This window comes from Loxodonta africana, chromosome 26 (genome assembly GCF_030014295.1).
Source record: "Loxodonta africana isolate mLoxAfr1 chromosome 26, mLoxAfr1.hap2, whole genome shotgun sequence".
NCBI lineage: Eukaryota > Metazoa > Chordata > Mammalia > Proboscidea > Elephantidae > Loxodonta > Loxodonta africana.
Window position 1 is genome coordinate 16,136,144 of NC_087367.1, and position 14,091 is coordinate 16,150,234.

Here is a 14,091-nt window from a genome sequence, read left to right on the forward strand (position 1 = left end):
AGGGTAAGGGGAGAAGTGAATAAATAAGCCCAATTTACAAATGAAATAGCCTCCACCCTGTCACCAGGGGGCAAATGGATAACCTAAAAGGAGGGTCTTGAAAGACAGCAGGTGGGGGGGGGGCTGAAGCAACAGCCTGTCCCCCCAGGTGGGTCACCATGGGTCCTTGGCCTGAAAGGCAAGCTGGTCTTCAGGGGCAGCCTCTGCGCCCCAGATGCAGGGCAACAGGCTGGCTCCCAAACAGGCAGTGCTAACTCCCAGACCCACAGGCCGCCTCCTCCTTCTCACCACATATGGGAGCCCCAGGGGACAGACAGAAGGCTGCCTCAGAGCCCCAAACACCCAGCATCACCAGTGTCCGGGGCTCCAGCACACAGGCCGGCAGCCTTAAAGTGCACGATGGATCCAAAAGTCAGCCCTGCGCATCAGATAGATGGAGATGATTCAAACGACCAGACTCCTGACAGGAGCTGGCTGAATGGGCACGGGAATACAGGGTGGAGAGAAGGAGTGGACTGTCTCATTAGGGGGAGAGCCACGAGGAGTACACAGCAAGGTCTGTATAAATTTATGTATGAGAGGCTGACTTGATTTGTAAACTTTCACTTAAAGCACAATAAAAAAATAAATGAAATTAAAAATAAATAAATCAATGACCAAACTCCTATCTCAGAAGAATTAAGCTAAGCCATAATTTTATTGGAAGATTTTCAAAAAGAAAACCATGATTTTATTTTATTTTTTTTAAATACACAGTAGAATGCAAATTTTGAAGGACTTAAATTGTTAGTATTTAAGATAAAACGGTATTTCCAAGAACTTCCTAGCTTAAGGCTAGCTCCCAGGGATAGGGTCTCAGTTCTCTCTGCCCCTCTTATCTGTGGTGAGTGGAACAGTGCTGGGTTAATAAAAAGTCAATTAAAGCAGACAATCATGAAAAACTAAGATATACTTTAAATATTTTAAATGACAACATACATTCCAACTTAAACCCTATTTATCTGAAAACAAATATATACACACTCATTTGCCAGTAATGTAAGGCCAAGGTCTTTTCTTTAACCCTTTCAAGGCCCAGGTACTTCCTGAATGTATGCTGAGTCATTGAGTGTGTGTAAGGTATGGTTGCCGTTTTGAGTCCTGGGATAGAAAGGTCGGTGGTTCGAACCCACCCAGTGGCTTTGAGGGAGAAAGACATAGCAATCTGCTCCATAAAGATTACAGCCTAGAAAACTCTATGGGGCCGTTCTACTCTGTCATATGGAGTCACCGTGAGTCGGAATTGACTATACAGAAACTAACAACAACATGATTTCCAGTTTCTTTATTGTGGAGCAAAACCTTAAAGATATTGATGAAGCAGTCTGAATTCAGAATCTTTTTAGAGCTTTATTGTTCCATCCCCTCCCCCCAGGATTTTATTCTTTTCTCTCTTACACATAATTCAATAATAATTTTATTAGCAACTCATCTTTATTGACTCCTTCCAAAATGTTCAACTTAGCTTTCACAGAAACTTGCTTTTCACACTCATATTTCATTAGTGTCAATAATATTTAATCAAAATTATGTAATTACAACGATAAGAACAACAAACACAAGTGAGCTGATGAATAGACAACAAGAATGATGGAAACAAGTACACAGCGTTCTAGAACGTAGGCTGCTATACTGTCTGCTGAGCTGTCGTGCGTGCTGTGAGCAGCAGTCAGGGGGAATGGATGACATTGTTTTTAGCTGCTGTCGGGTCAGCCCCAACTCATGACGGCCCCATGGACAGTGGTGCAAAAACACTGCCTGGTCTTGCACCACCCCATGATCAGTTGCAGACTGGACCATTGTGATCCATAGGGTTTACATTGGCTGATTTTTGGAAGTAGGTCACCAGGCTTTTCTTCCTAGTCTGTGTTAGTCTAGCGAAGCCTCGCTGTGCTGAAACCTTTTCAGCATCATAGCAACACCAAGCCTCCACTGACAGACAGAGGTGCACCAGCTGGGATTCGAACCAAGGTCTCCTGCATGGAAGGCGGGAATTCTACCACCGAACCACCAGGTAGAGTTAATTTAGCAAGTCAGAGTACAGTCAGTTAAGGAACACCTCCTGAATTTTGGGTGGAAATGTCTGAAAAGTCACAGACTCAGTATTTACAGCGTAGATGAATTCATTGGCTATAATTTACATGCAATTCTCCAGAAAACAAATATGGTACTGGAAGCAGGGAGAGTCTACAGTCATTGACGGTCCTGCGGAACCGTGTTACCACTGCCCAAAGTAAACATGATTTCACTGGGTTAGTGCTACAGTGAGGCCGGTTCCGCTGGGTCAAAAACCACCCCAATTTAAAAAGGCAGTTACATTAGCTGAAAGGTAAAGAAACACAGCTTTTGGAAGAAAACGTAGGTGAAAATCTTCATGACTTCTGAGTAAGCAAAGCTTTATTAAACACAAAAAGTGCTAACCAAAAACAACGAACAAGAAAGATTAACTGGACATTAAAACAGGAACTTTTATTCTTCAAAAGGTACCCTTAAGGAGTGAAAAGGCAAGCCACAGACTGGAAGATGATAACTGAATTTCATATATCCAACAAAGACTTGTATCCAGAATATATAAAGGCCTTCTACAAATCAATAAGACAAAGGTGGACAGTGTAATAGAAAACATGGTTAAACAACTTGAGCAGGCACTTCACAAAAGAAGATATCCAAATAGCCAATACACATATTAAAAAATAAAGAAATAAATAAAGTCAGCAGGGAAATGCAAATTGAAATCAGAATGACACTTTCTCACACACTCACCAGAATAGCAAAATACGGAAAAAAAGAGGAACAATATGGAGTTTCGTCAAGGTTGTGGAGCACCTAGAACTCTTAGATGCTGCTGGTGTATATACTGCAGTATCTACGGAAGCTGAACGCCTGCAGCTTTAGGACCCAGAAATCCCACTGGTACATATGCATCTAACACCAGTGTGTAGGTTGGTTCACCAAAGGACACAAACTAGAATGTTCACAGCAACATGGTTCCTACAGCCTAAAAATGGAAACAACCTCATGCCCGTCAGTAATAGATTGGGTAGGTAAATTGTGGTATAGTCCCACCATGGAAGGCTACAGAACAATGAGAATCAGCAAATTATGAACTACATACAGAAGCACAGATGAAGCTCATAAACATGATGTTGCATGAAAGAAACCAGACACAAAAGCATATACACCGTATGAGTCCATTTATTTAAAATTCAAAACCAAGCAAAACTAATCTGTGCCCTTAGCAGTCAAGAGGCGGGCAGTAGTGGCTAGGAATATGAGGGGCTTCTGCGAGGCTGGCCACGCTCTATTTCTTCATCTGATGCTGGTCACATGGTGTATTTGCTTCGTGGAAATTTGGTGAGCTGTACATTTATACAAGGGGCCCTGGTGGCACAATGGTTAAGTGCTCAGCTGTTAACAGAAAGGTCAGTGGTTCAAACCCACCAGTGGCTCCAAGGAGGAATGACCTGGCGACCTGCTCCCATAAAAATTACAACCTAGGAAACCCTATGAGGCAGTTCTGCTTTGTCCTATAGGGTCTCTTTGAGTCGGAATCGACTCGATGGCACACAGCAACACACTTATGCATACTGGAGTCCCTGGGTAGTGCAATATGTTAGAGCACTCGACTGCTAACCAAAAGGTTGGAGGTTTGTGTCCACCCAGAGGTGCCTTAGAAGAAAGGCCTGGCAATCTACTTTGGAAAAACCAGTCATTGAAAACCCTACGGAGCACAGTTCTACTCTGGCACACACGGGGTCATCATGGGTTGGAATCAGCTAGAGGGGTAACTGGTTTATGCTTATATTGATACGCGCATTTTTGTGTGTGTGTATATGCTACTTTAAAAAGTTTACATACAATAATAAAATCCTTATATGCGGAATTGTATGTACTGAAGGATCCAGTTACAGAATATTTAGGACACGAGAGTGTGGGGAAGCTAATCCCTAATGGAACAATGATGAAGCCAAATAATGCCCGCGGCTTCCGCTAGAGTGTAATTTACCATCGGGGAGTCATTGAGGAGAGAGGAAATTTTAGGTCAATAGGCTGATGGCACCAGCAGGTGCTGTTAGAGCATCTGCCATTTGTCTTGGCACCTAATCACATGGCACCTTGTTCTGATGCTGAGATGTCCGGCGGGCGCTCACCTCTACTATAGGCTTCCTGAAGGCAGGAACCCTGGTGTAATATCGCCGCTGGAAATCACAGCACCTCGCACAGGGCCGGGCACATCCTGAGTACCCAAACCAGTGGTTTAATAAGAATACACCATCATACTTAAATCATATTACAGTGATATTATCAATGAAATGTGTTATAATCTAATGTAGGGACTTACGACAAATATTAGAACATCTGTCAAGGGGCAACTTTATCATGGAAGCTCCATAGACACATCCAAACTCTCTGAGGGACTGAATTACTGAGCTGAGGGCTGGGAACCATGGTCTCAGGGAACATCTAGCTCAACTGGAATAACACAGTTTATAAAGAAAATGTTCTACATTCGACTATGGTGAGTAGCGTCTGGGGTCTTAAAAGCTTGTGAGTGGCCATCTAAGATACTCCACTGGACCCACCCCATTTGGAGCAAAGGAGAATGAAGAAAACCTGAGACACAAGGGAAAGATCAGTCCAAAGGACTAATGGACCACAACTACCACAGCCTCCACCAGATTGAATCCAGCACAACTAGATGGTGCCCGGCTACCACCACTGACTGCTCTGACAGGGATCACAATAGAGGGTCACAGGCAGAGCTGGAGAAAAATGTAGAACAATATTCTAACTCACAAAAAAAGACCACACTCACTAGTCTGACAGAGACTGGAAAAACCCCAAAAGTATGGCCCTGGACACCCTTTTAACTCAGTACTGAATTCAGTCCTGAGGTTCACACTTCAGGCAAAGATTAGACAGGCCCATAAAAACAAAACAAGACTAAAGGGGCACAGCAGCCCAGAGGCAAGGGGGAGAAGGCAGGAGAGGACAGGAAAGCTGGTAACGGGGAACCCAAGGTTGAGAAGGGGAGAGTGTTGACATGTCATGGGGTTGGCAACCAGTGTCACAAAACAATATGTGTATTAATTGTTTAATGAAAAACTAATTTGTTCTGTAAACCTTAATCTAAAGTACAATAAAAAAATAACTAAAAAAAAAAAGGCCCAGTGTAGGGGTCAACTTTATAGCCAACAAACAGCTTGAGCTTTGAAGCAAGGCAGATCTTGGGCAAGTTATGCAATGTCCCTGGCCTCAACTTTGCATCTGTGAAGTGGGGAAGTAGCGACCTCCTGGGATGGTGTAAGGATGAAATAAATTACGTAAGATATAGCTGAGGAAATGGGGGTATGACACAATTGTGTGCCCAACAGCACACAGGAAAGTCAGATCGTTGCCTTGTCCTAAATCCCATATGGCACGAACACATAAGTGCTCAGTTGCTAACTGAAAGGTTGGCAGTTTGAACTTACCCAGTGGCTCCACGGAAGAAAGACCAGGCAATTTGCTTGTGTAAAGATTATGTCAAGAAAACCCTATGGGGCAGTTCTACTCTGTCTCATGGGGTCTCTATGAGTTGGAATCAGCTCTATTGCACCGAACAACAACGAACCCGTGTACAGTTCTGATCCTCAGCAGAGAAGGCAGCAGGAAGCATCACGGCACCGCCCCATGCCACATCCCCTCAAACCTCTGAAGCCTGCTCTGGGGGCCTGCTCAGCATGTCTTTCTGGCCTGTCACCTGGACTCCCTTTTTGTTTGTTCTGTATGCTTGTTATTTATTGTGGTAAACGTATATAATGTAAAATTTGTCATTTTAACCATTTTTAAGTGCACGATTTAGTGGTATTAATTACATTTGCAATGTTCTGCAACCATTGCCATTACCTATTTGTAAAAGTTTTCATCACCCCAAACAGAAGCTCAGTATCCAACACAATAACCCCTCACCTACTCTCTGTCTCTATGCATTTGTCTGTTCTAGATATTTCATATAAATGGAATCATACGGTCCTTTTATGTCTGACTCATTTCACTCAGCATAATGCTTTCAAGGTTTATCCACGTGACAGCATGTATCAGGACTTCATTTCTCTTCATGGCAGAGTAATATTCCACTGGGTGCACGTGGCACATTTTGTTCATCCATTGATGGACACTTGGGTTCCCACCTTTCGGCTATCGTACATAGAGCTACAGTGAACATTGGTATACAAGTATCTGTTTGAATCCCTGCTTTCAAGTCTTACGGGTACATCCCTAGGGCTGGCATTGCTGGCTCATATAATACTTCTATGTTTAACTTTTTGAGGGACTGTCTAGCTGTTTTCCCTAGCAGCTGCACCAATGTACATTATCAGAACTCCCTTTTGCAGCCACAGATAGACGCATTAAGTGGATTCTAGATGGAATAAGCCGTGAGCGTGGTGGTGATTTGTTCCCCAGCCATGAGGCAGCAAAGTTCGTTACGGAGTAACTGCAAGTGCCTTGCTGTCCACACAGTCTAAACGCAGGCGTTCAAGCCGGAAGGTGGGCAGAGGGAGCCTCCTTGGAGCTCCGTGTGTGGGAAGGCTGCCTTGTGTCATGGATCCATGGCTGCTGCCATCCTCAGCAGCGAGGACAGGGGGTGTCTGGCAAGGGCTCTGAACTAGGATTTGGGAGACGTTCTGTGTGTAGGTTTGTAGGATTTACTGAGCGTCTCCGTGAGGCACCAGGCAGAGTCCTGGATCTGACGCTAACTAACCTTGTAATTGAGGTCAAACTTTCTCGATACCCTAGGCTCCCTGTTTCTTCATCTTTTTTTAACTGTGAAGTAGTTCCAGGTCGTCTCCAAGCATCTTCTCGACCTATGATTCTCTAACACTGATGTTCACCTCCCTCTACTTCTAATTCACTCCATGACAATCTGGTGCAGCTATCTTTAGACCCTTTGTGCCTTCATCATGGAGTATCACACAGAACAACAATCAGGTGACCGATGAGTTGCGTGGAAGTGTCTTCTGAGTGCCATAGGAGACCAACGTCAGACTTGAATGATGAGAGCCAGGTTCATCTCTCAACTGTATTTCTCAGAAACCCTAGCACGTCACCTCTGGGTTGCGCATTTGTTGCTTCAATGAGCAAGGACCTGGTGCTCATCTTGGCCCAAGCACTATGCTGGGCATTGGGGAAACACAATGGCGGGTGAGAGCAGGACCTGCCCTCATGTTGCACATTGTCTATGGCACATCCAGACACCAGACTCTCATCACACACAACACTGTGCTATTAGGGAGGTCTGAGCAGCCTGTAGGCAGAGGGCAGGAAGCCAAGAGAAAAAGAGAGCTGGAAGGCGCAAGAGGAGGAGAGGGGGGACTTGATGGAGTGGGGAAGATGGGGATGAAGCTGGAAGACAACAGCATTCTCTACGGTCTTTAATAAAGCCCTAATGTTAACCAATTTCCAGGGCAGAAAGAACAATATTTTGATAACTTGAGTCTTCTAAGTGTTTGGCTTTTGGAGAAGTTAGAAATGAGAGCTTTATTTACCATCTCAACATCTGGCCACCCAACTAGACACTGTCCTTCTGCCCTCAAGGGGCAGCAGTTCTCTGCACCTTGTCTTCGATGCTCATTTTGTCCTGGCTTCTGCTGCCTAAATTCAGTCCTGTGGGGGGATGAGCGGGAATGGAACAGACATATACGTTGTTGTAAAAGGCCACAAAAATGGAGCGTGCAAACAAGAGTAAGTGACTTATCTACCGACATCTTCAGCTGGGAGAAATGGCTCCCCTGTTACTCTCTGGTACCTCAGACTCAGGCTGAAGCATGGCTCGTTTTTCACGTTTCCATCCCAATTGGCTGCGTATTTTTAGCACGTGTTATGTAAGGCTCATCTGCCCGAGCTCGCTGGCTTGGGGCCTTTCCTCACTTTCATTCACTGGCGGACGACCCCGCGTGGTGAAATGACGAGGAGATCACACCGAGTCTGTAAATAGCCTGCCTGAGGAGGGTGGACGGAAAGAGCTCTCAGATGAAGTGAGGGTTTGTATTTGGCATACCAGGGCTAAATCCATCCCTTCTAAAAGGGGAAAGCAACAGAACACACAATCCCAAATTGATCTGCAAGGCATATGGAAAGGGCTGCTCCGCCTACAACAAGCACACAAGAATCACAGCTCAAAGGCAGGTGGAGCTAAGCAGTCCCAGAGAAGCCCCTGATACCCCCCTGCGGCTGAGCCACTGAGGTGTGGGCCTCACCTCCATAATGCTCCAGGGCCTCCATCATCTGCAGAAGAGTCTAATCCCTGTGCTTATAGTACTTTCTCAAGTTGCAGGCCTTTCCAGGAAAAATGCTTATCAGGACCATTGGTGGGAGGCAGGAAAAAGCCTGAAGTGGACTGAGGAAACCTGCCCTCACCCCATCTCCGCACTCACCCTTTGCAGCTCTAGAGAAGGTGCTTCACCTCTCTCAGCAGCAGCATCTTCCTGTTAAAAATATACCTGCCCTCTCACCACAACTACCACAGCCTCCACCAGACTGAGCCTGGAACAACTGGATGGTGCCCGGCTACCACCACCAACTGCCCTGCCAGGGATCACAATAGAGGGTCCTGGACAGAGCTGGAGAAAAATTTAGAACAAAATTCAGATTCACAAAAAAAGACCAGACTTAGTGGTCTCACAGAGACTGGAGAAACCCTGAGAATATGGCCCTCAGATGCCCTTTTAACCCAGTACTGAAATCACTCCTGACATTCAGCTTTCAGCCAAAGATTAGACAGGTCCATAAAACAAGAGACTAAATGGGCACACCAGCCCAGGGGCAAGGGATAGAAGGCAGGAGGGGACAGGAAAGCTGGTAACAGGGAACTCAAGGTCGAGAAGGGAGAGTGTTGACATGTCATAGGGTTGGCAACCAATGTCACAAAACAATATGTGTGTTAGTTGTTTAATGAGAAACTAATTTGCTCTGTAACCCTTCATCTAAGGTACAATAAAAAAAAATATACCTGCCCTCTCTTCTATACACAGTTCCCTGGGTGGCACAAACAGTTTGTGCTCCACTACTGGCTGGAAGAATGGTGGTTTGAATCCACCCAGTGGCGCCACGGGAGACAGGCCTGGTGGTCTATTTCCGTAAGATTACAGCCATTGAAAACTCTATGGAGCACATTCTACTATAAAACACACAGGGTCGCCATGAATCAGAATCGACTTGATGAAGGCAATGGGTTCTTCTACACACAGGAGTACTGAGGGACTGAAGTGGACTATGGCCAGGGAATGATAAAGTTATATTCAAATGCAAAGCTTTTTTGTTATGCATCTGAACCATAATCCATGATCACCTACCTCAGGCAAAATTTGCAGAGGTCACTGGAGCTAAACCACCTCCTTCGAGAGGTCCCAATATAGGCTAAGTCCTTCTAGAACCAGTTACTTACACCACCAGAGACTACAGCAACCTAGAAGAAGGTGAGAGGGGACATACAAAAAAAGCCAGGCAGCCTTCCCAAGGGCCTTGGCTCATGAACAGGTAAGCCTACCTACACTAGGATTCTTCACCATTACCTGGTCCTCCCAACTCTCCTGCGTCCAAGATAGTAAGGGTTATACAATAAGCAACAGTTACCTCAGAAGGCACACATCTGAATGAAGCATTGGATATCTCAAAGACTATCTGAAGTCACTATGAAAAAGTCTTTCTCAAGCTAAAGAAAAGCTGTATTGTCAGCAAACGTTGCCAATGAGTAGGTACATGCTTACCTATTTAATGGGAAGACAAATACCCAAATCCACTGCAGGAGATGGTACAGTACCAGCCTTTATGAGGCAAGTCTGACCTCCTGATTTACAATTCTGGAGATGGCGCCCCTCCCTCTGACCTTCAGAACTGGGTAACATGGGCCAGGCTGCACAGCTTTGGGCCGGCATTAATGACTGGTGTTCCATATGCCAGGGGCCCGACTGAGCACTGGGCTACTATAGGACATTATGGCGTCTGGGGTTTAGACAAACCTGGATTCACATGGCTTTACTATGTGACCTTGAGGGAAGGGTTCATTCCCGCTCTGCATCAGTTTTTAACTCTGTGAAGTGGAGATAATGATACCTGCTTCACAAGGAGGCTGTGAGGATAAAGTGAAATGATGTATGTGCAAGCGCCCAGCACGGGGCCTGGCACGTCCAAAGAGTGGATGACTACTAGTTTCCTTCCTTTACTATGTTCCAATACCAGGAAAATCCACCTACATTTGGTAGTTTGTAACCTATGTCTTTACTTTTTAATCCCCCTTTTCTCTGACAACACTCCCCAATACATACACTTAGAGACACTCAAATGCACATTAATACCCTCCCTTGACTGTCCTACTTGGCAGTCTATCCTTCTAAGCCCAAATTCTGCTCACAGCAACCCTTCCTGGGTTCTCTGGCCCACGGCAGCCCTGCTCTCCTCTGAACACCTTTAGTCACGGCTGTCTGTGCCACTCATTTGACACTCACTGACAAGAGGCATAGCAGTGTGATCAAAGAACGCACGGCTTACAAGTCCTTCTGAATCTCAGCCTCCATCTTTCAACTGAACATAACAATATCCGCCCTGTCTGCCTCATAATTTTGTTCAGGCGCAAATAAGATGAACTGACTGTATGAAGGAATTTTGCAATCTGTCAGTACCGTGCAAGTACAAACTCCCCTCCATCATCATCTTCGTAACCACCATCATCACCTCCACTACCCCCACCACTGTCACCACTCCCATCATCACCACCATCACCATGGCCGTAACTATCACCTCTGCCTCGACTAGCGCCACCACCACCATCAATACCACCACCACTGTCACCACCACCACCGTCATCACCACCACTGCCATCATTATAACCACCACCGCTACCATCACCACATATCACCACCTCCATCAGCATCGCTACCACCACCGTCACCACCATCTCCACCACTGCCCCCGCCACTACTGCCACCATCATCACTGCCACCATCACCACCACCTCCACCACTGCCACCATGACCATCGTCATCATTGTGACCACCACCACCACTCCCATCATCACAACCACCATCACCACCACCTTCACCATTGCCATAACTATGACTTCTGTCTCTACTAGCACCACCACCACCACCAACATTGTTACCACCACTATTGCCACCACTACCATCATCACTACCATCATTACAACCATCGCTGTAACCACCACCATCGCCACATATCACCACCTCCATCAGCATCACTGCCACCATCGCCGTCACCACCTCCACTACCATCATCATCACCATCATTACCATCATCATCACAATCACCACTACCATCACCACCACCATTGCCGCCATCATCGTCATGCCACCACCACCATCATCACCACTCCCACCAATTGTCATTACCATAATTACCACCACCAGCATCATCACCATCATTGGCATCACCACCAGTATCATTGCCACCGCCACCATCATCACCACTACCATTATCATTACCATCATTACCACCACCATCACCATCACCCCCACCACTGCCACTACTGTCACCACCACCGTTGCCACCACCACCATCACTGCCACCATCATCACCGCTTCCATCATCATCACCATCATTACCACCACCAGCATCACCACCACCATCATTACTACCATCATTACCATCACCATCACCTCCACCACTGCCACTACCACTACTGTCACCACCTTAATTGCCACCACCACCATCACTGCCACCAACATCACCACTACCATCATCATTACCACCACCATCATGATCATCACCCGTTACCATCATCACCACTACTATCTCTATCGCCACCACCACTACCACCACAACCACCATCACCACAAAGGGTTGTTAGGACGTAGGCTCTCACATAACTCATTGGTTTCAATAGTTCCTTTCTGACTTGCTGATTAATGGAAATTTATTTGTCACAGGCTTTACTTTGAAGAATGTGGTTATGTATGGTGGTTGCCCTGAAACGAGGAGGAGATTCCAGGCCCCTCCACCACACACAGCCCCGGCGAGGGCCCTGGAGAAAAGATTCAAAATTAGCCAGACAAGTTTCCATGCATATCATTGCAGCGAACTCCGTGGCTGCTGAGCAGCAGGCTGAAAATTTATGCCTGCCAACCTTGTCATCTCTCAAAATTTCTTAGTTATTTATACTGCAGAAGTCTGGGAGATGCAAGTGCCCAGTTTCCTGAGATGTTAAGAGAAAGTGGCACGATATTCTTCTAGAAACTCCCAACCACAAGGGGATGGCACCGGGGCTTCTAGTATTCTGTCCCACTGAATTCTCCCAATATGATTCCACCCACCTAAATTATAAATAGCCTTGCCTCCCCACTGAACCCTACCCAGGGTATCCCTGCGTCTTGACCAGGATGTTTGCTCCATCACTGCTGATGTAAAACCTTTAAGTCCTAGCTGAAGGCCCACCTGTGGCTGGAAGTCTGCCCAGGTTTTCCCAGCCCACAATGACTGACCGCAGCCTTCTGTCATGGATATCACAGATCTTAGCATTTACCAGAGGAACCTCGGGCCAAGGGATCCTGTACCAGCCTGGGAGTTCCCTGAGCTTATATGCTTCAGAATTCTCCCTTGGGCCCTTTGCTCTAGCTGGCTGTGTGTTAGGTACACGGGAAATACTTGCTGATAATAATTAATAATATAAATGCAAGGTGCTTAGAGAAGGCAGGTGAAATACGTATCAGGACAAACTGCTCATAGGGAAAGGGAAGGGAAAAAATCCTCACCTTTCAGTATAAGCCACAAGTCTCAGAAAAGAGTAACTGGACTTCCTAAAGAATAGTCCTCAAGTCCTGGTTGCTGGATGTCAGGCTCCAAGGTCTCTCTCCCTACTTTAAGAACTTAGCAAGCTGACCCTTGAGGCAGGGCTGGATACTTTCAAATACCTTACCCATATATCTGATAAGGATCTGGTATCCAGAATATATAAAGAACTCTTTAAACGAAAAGAAGACAACCATCCCAATTAAAACATGGACACAGGGCTTGACTAAACATTTTTTCAAAGAAGATATGCAAATGGCGAAGACATACACATGAAGAGATGCTCAATATCATTAGTCATGGGGGAAATGCAAATCAAAACCACAGTGAGATTCCACTTTGTACTCACTAGGGTGGCTCCAAAAACAAAATAAACAAACATCCCAAACAGAAAACAACAAGTGTTGGTGAGGCCGTGGAGAAGTTAGAACCCTTATATATTGCTAGTGGAAATATAAAATGGTGCTGCCACTGTGGAGAACAGTTTGGTACTTCCTCAATAAGTTAAACACAGGACTATCGTAACTACCATATGAACCAGCAATTCTCCTCCTACATATATACCCAAGAGAATTGAAAACAGGTGTTCAAACAAATACTTGTACACAAATGTTCATGGCAGCATTATTCACAAATAGCCAACAGGTTGAAACAACTTAAATACCCAGCAACAGATGAATGGATAAACAAAATGTGGTATATATCCATACACTGGAATATTACTCAGCCATAAACAGGAATGAAGTACTGACACATGCTACGACATGGATGAACCTTGAAAATATTATGTTAAGTAAAAGAAGCTAGTCAAAAAAGACAACATAGTATAAAATTCCATTTAGGGAATCTATTTTTTTTTTTTATTAGGGAAATTACAGACAGAAAGCAGATTAGTGGTTGCTTGGGGTGGGGTGGATATAGGAACTGATAGCTAATGGGTACAGAGTTTCTTGTAGAGGTGATAAAAATGTTCTAAAATTGATTATGGTGTTGGTTGCCCATATCTGTGAATATGCTAAAACATTGAATTATTACACTTTAAATGAGTGAATTATATAGTATGTAAGTTACTTTTTAAGTTATATCCCCCTCCCCATGTCTCTGTCAGTTTGTCCTACTTTGGGAGCTTGGGTGTTGCTATGATTATGGAAGCTATGCGGCCAGTATTCAAACACCAGCAGGGTCACCCATGGCAGGCAGGTTTCAGCAGAATTTCCAGATTAAGACAGACAAAAGAAGGACCTGGCTGTCTATGTCAGAAAAGATTTA

General features: G+C 45.2%; 2 protein-coding genes across 3 annotated transcripts in view; both read right to left on the bottom strand.

Moving 5' to 3' along the window:
• Window positions 1–14,091, bottom strand: part of PRKCE (protein kinase C epsilon) — a 628,435-nt gene that overhangs the window by 270,963 nt on the left and 343,381 nt on the right. The window lies entirely within an intron of this gene.
• The window catches only part of LOC135228697 (uncharacterized), a 69,610-nt gene continuing 55,519 nt past the window's right edge, over window positions 1–14,091 (bottom strand). The window contains exon 2 of the mRNA XM_064277141.1: window positions 1–14,091. This exon is cut by the window's right edge and continues 35,334 nt beyond it. Within this exon, the coding sequence (XP_064133211.1) occupies window positions 10,923–11,801 (879 nt within the window). The 5' untranslated portion in view covers window positions 11,802–14,091 and the 3' untranslated portion in view covers window positions 1–10,922.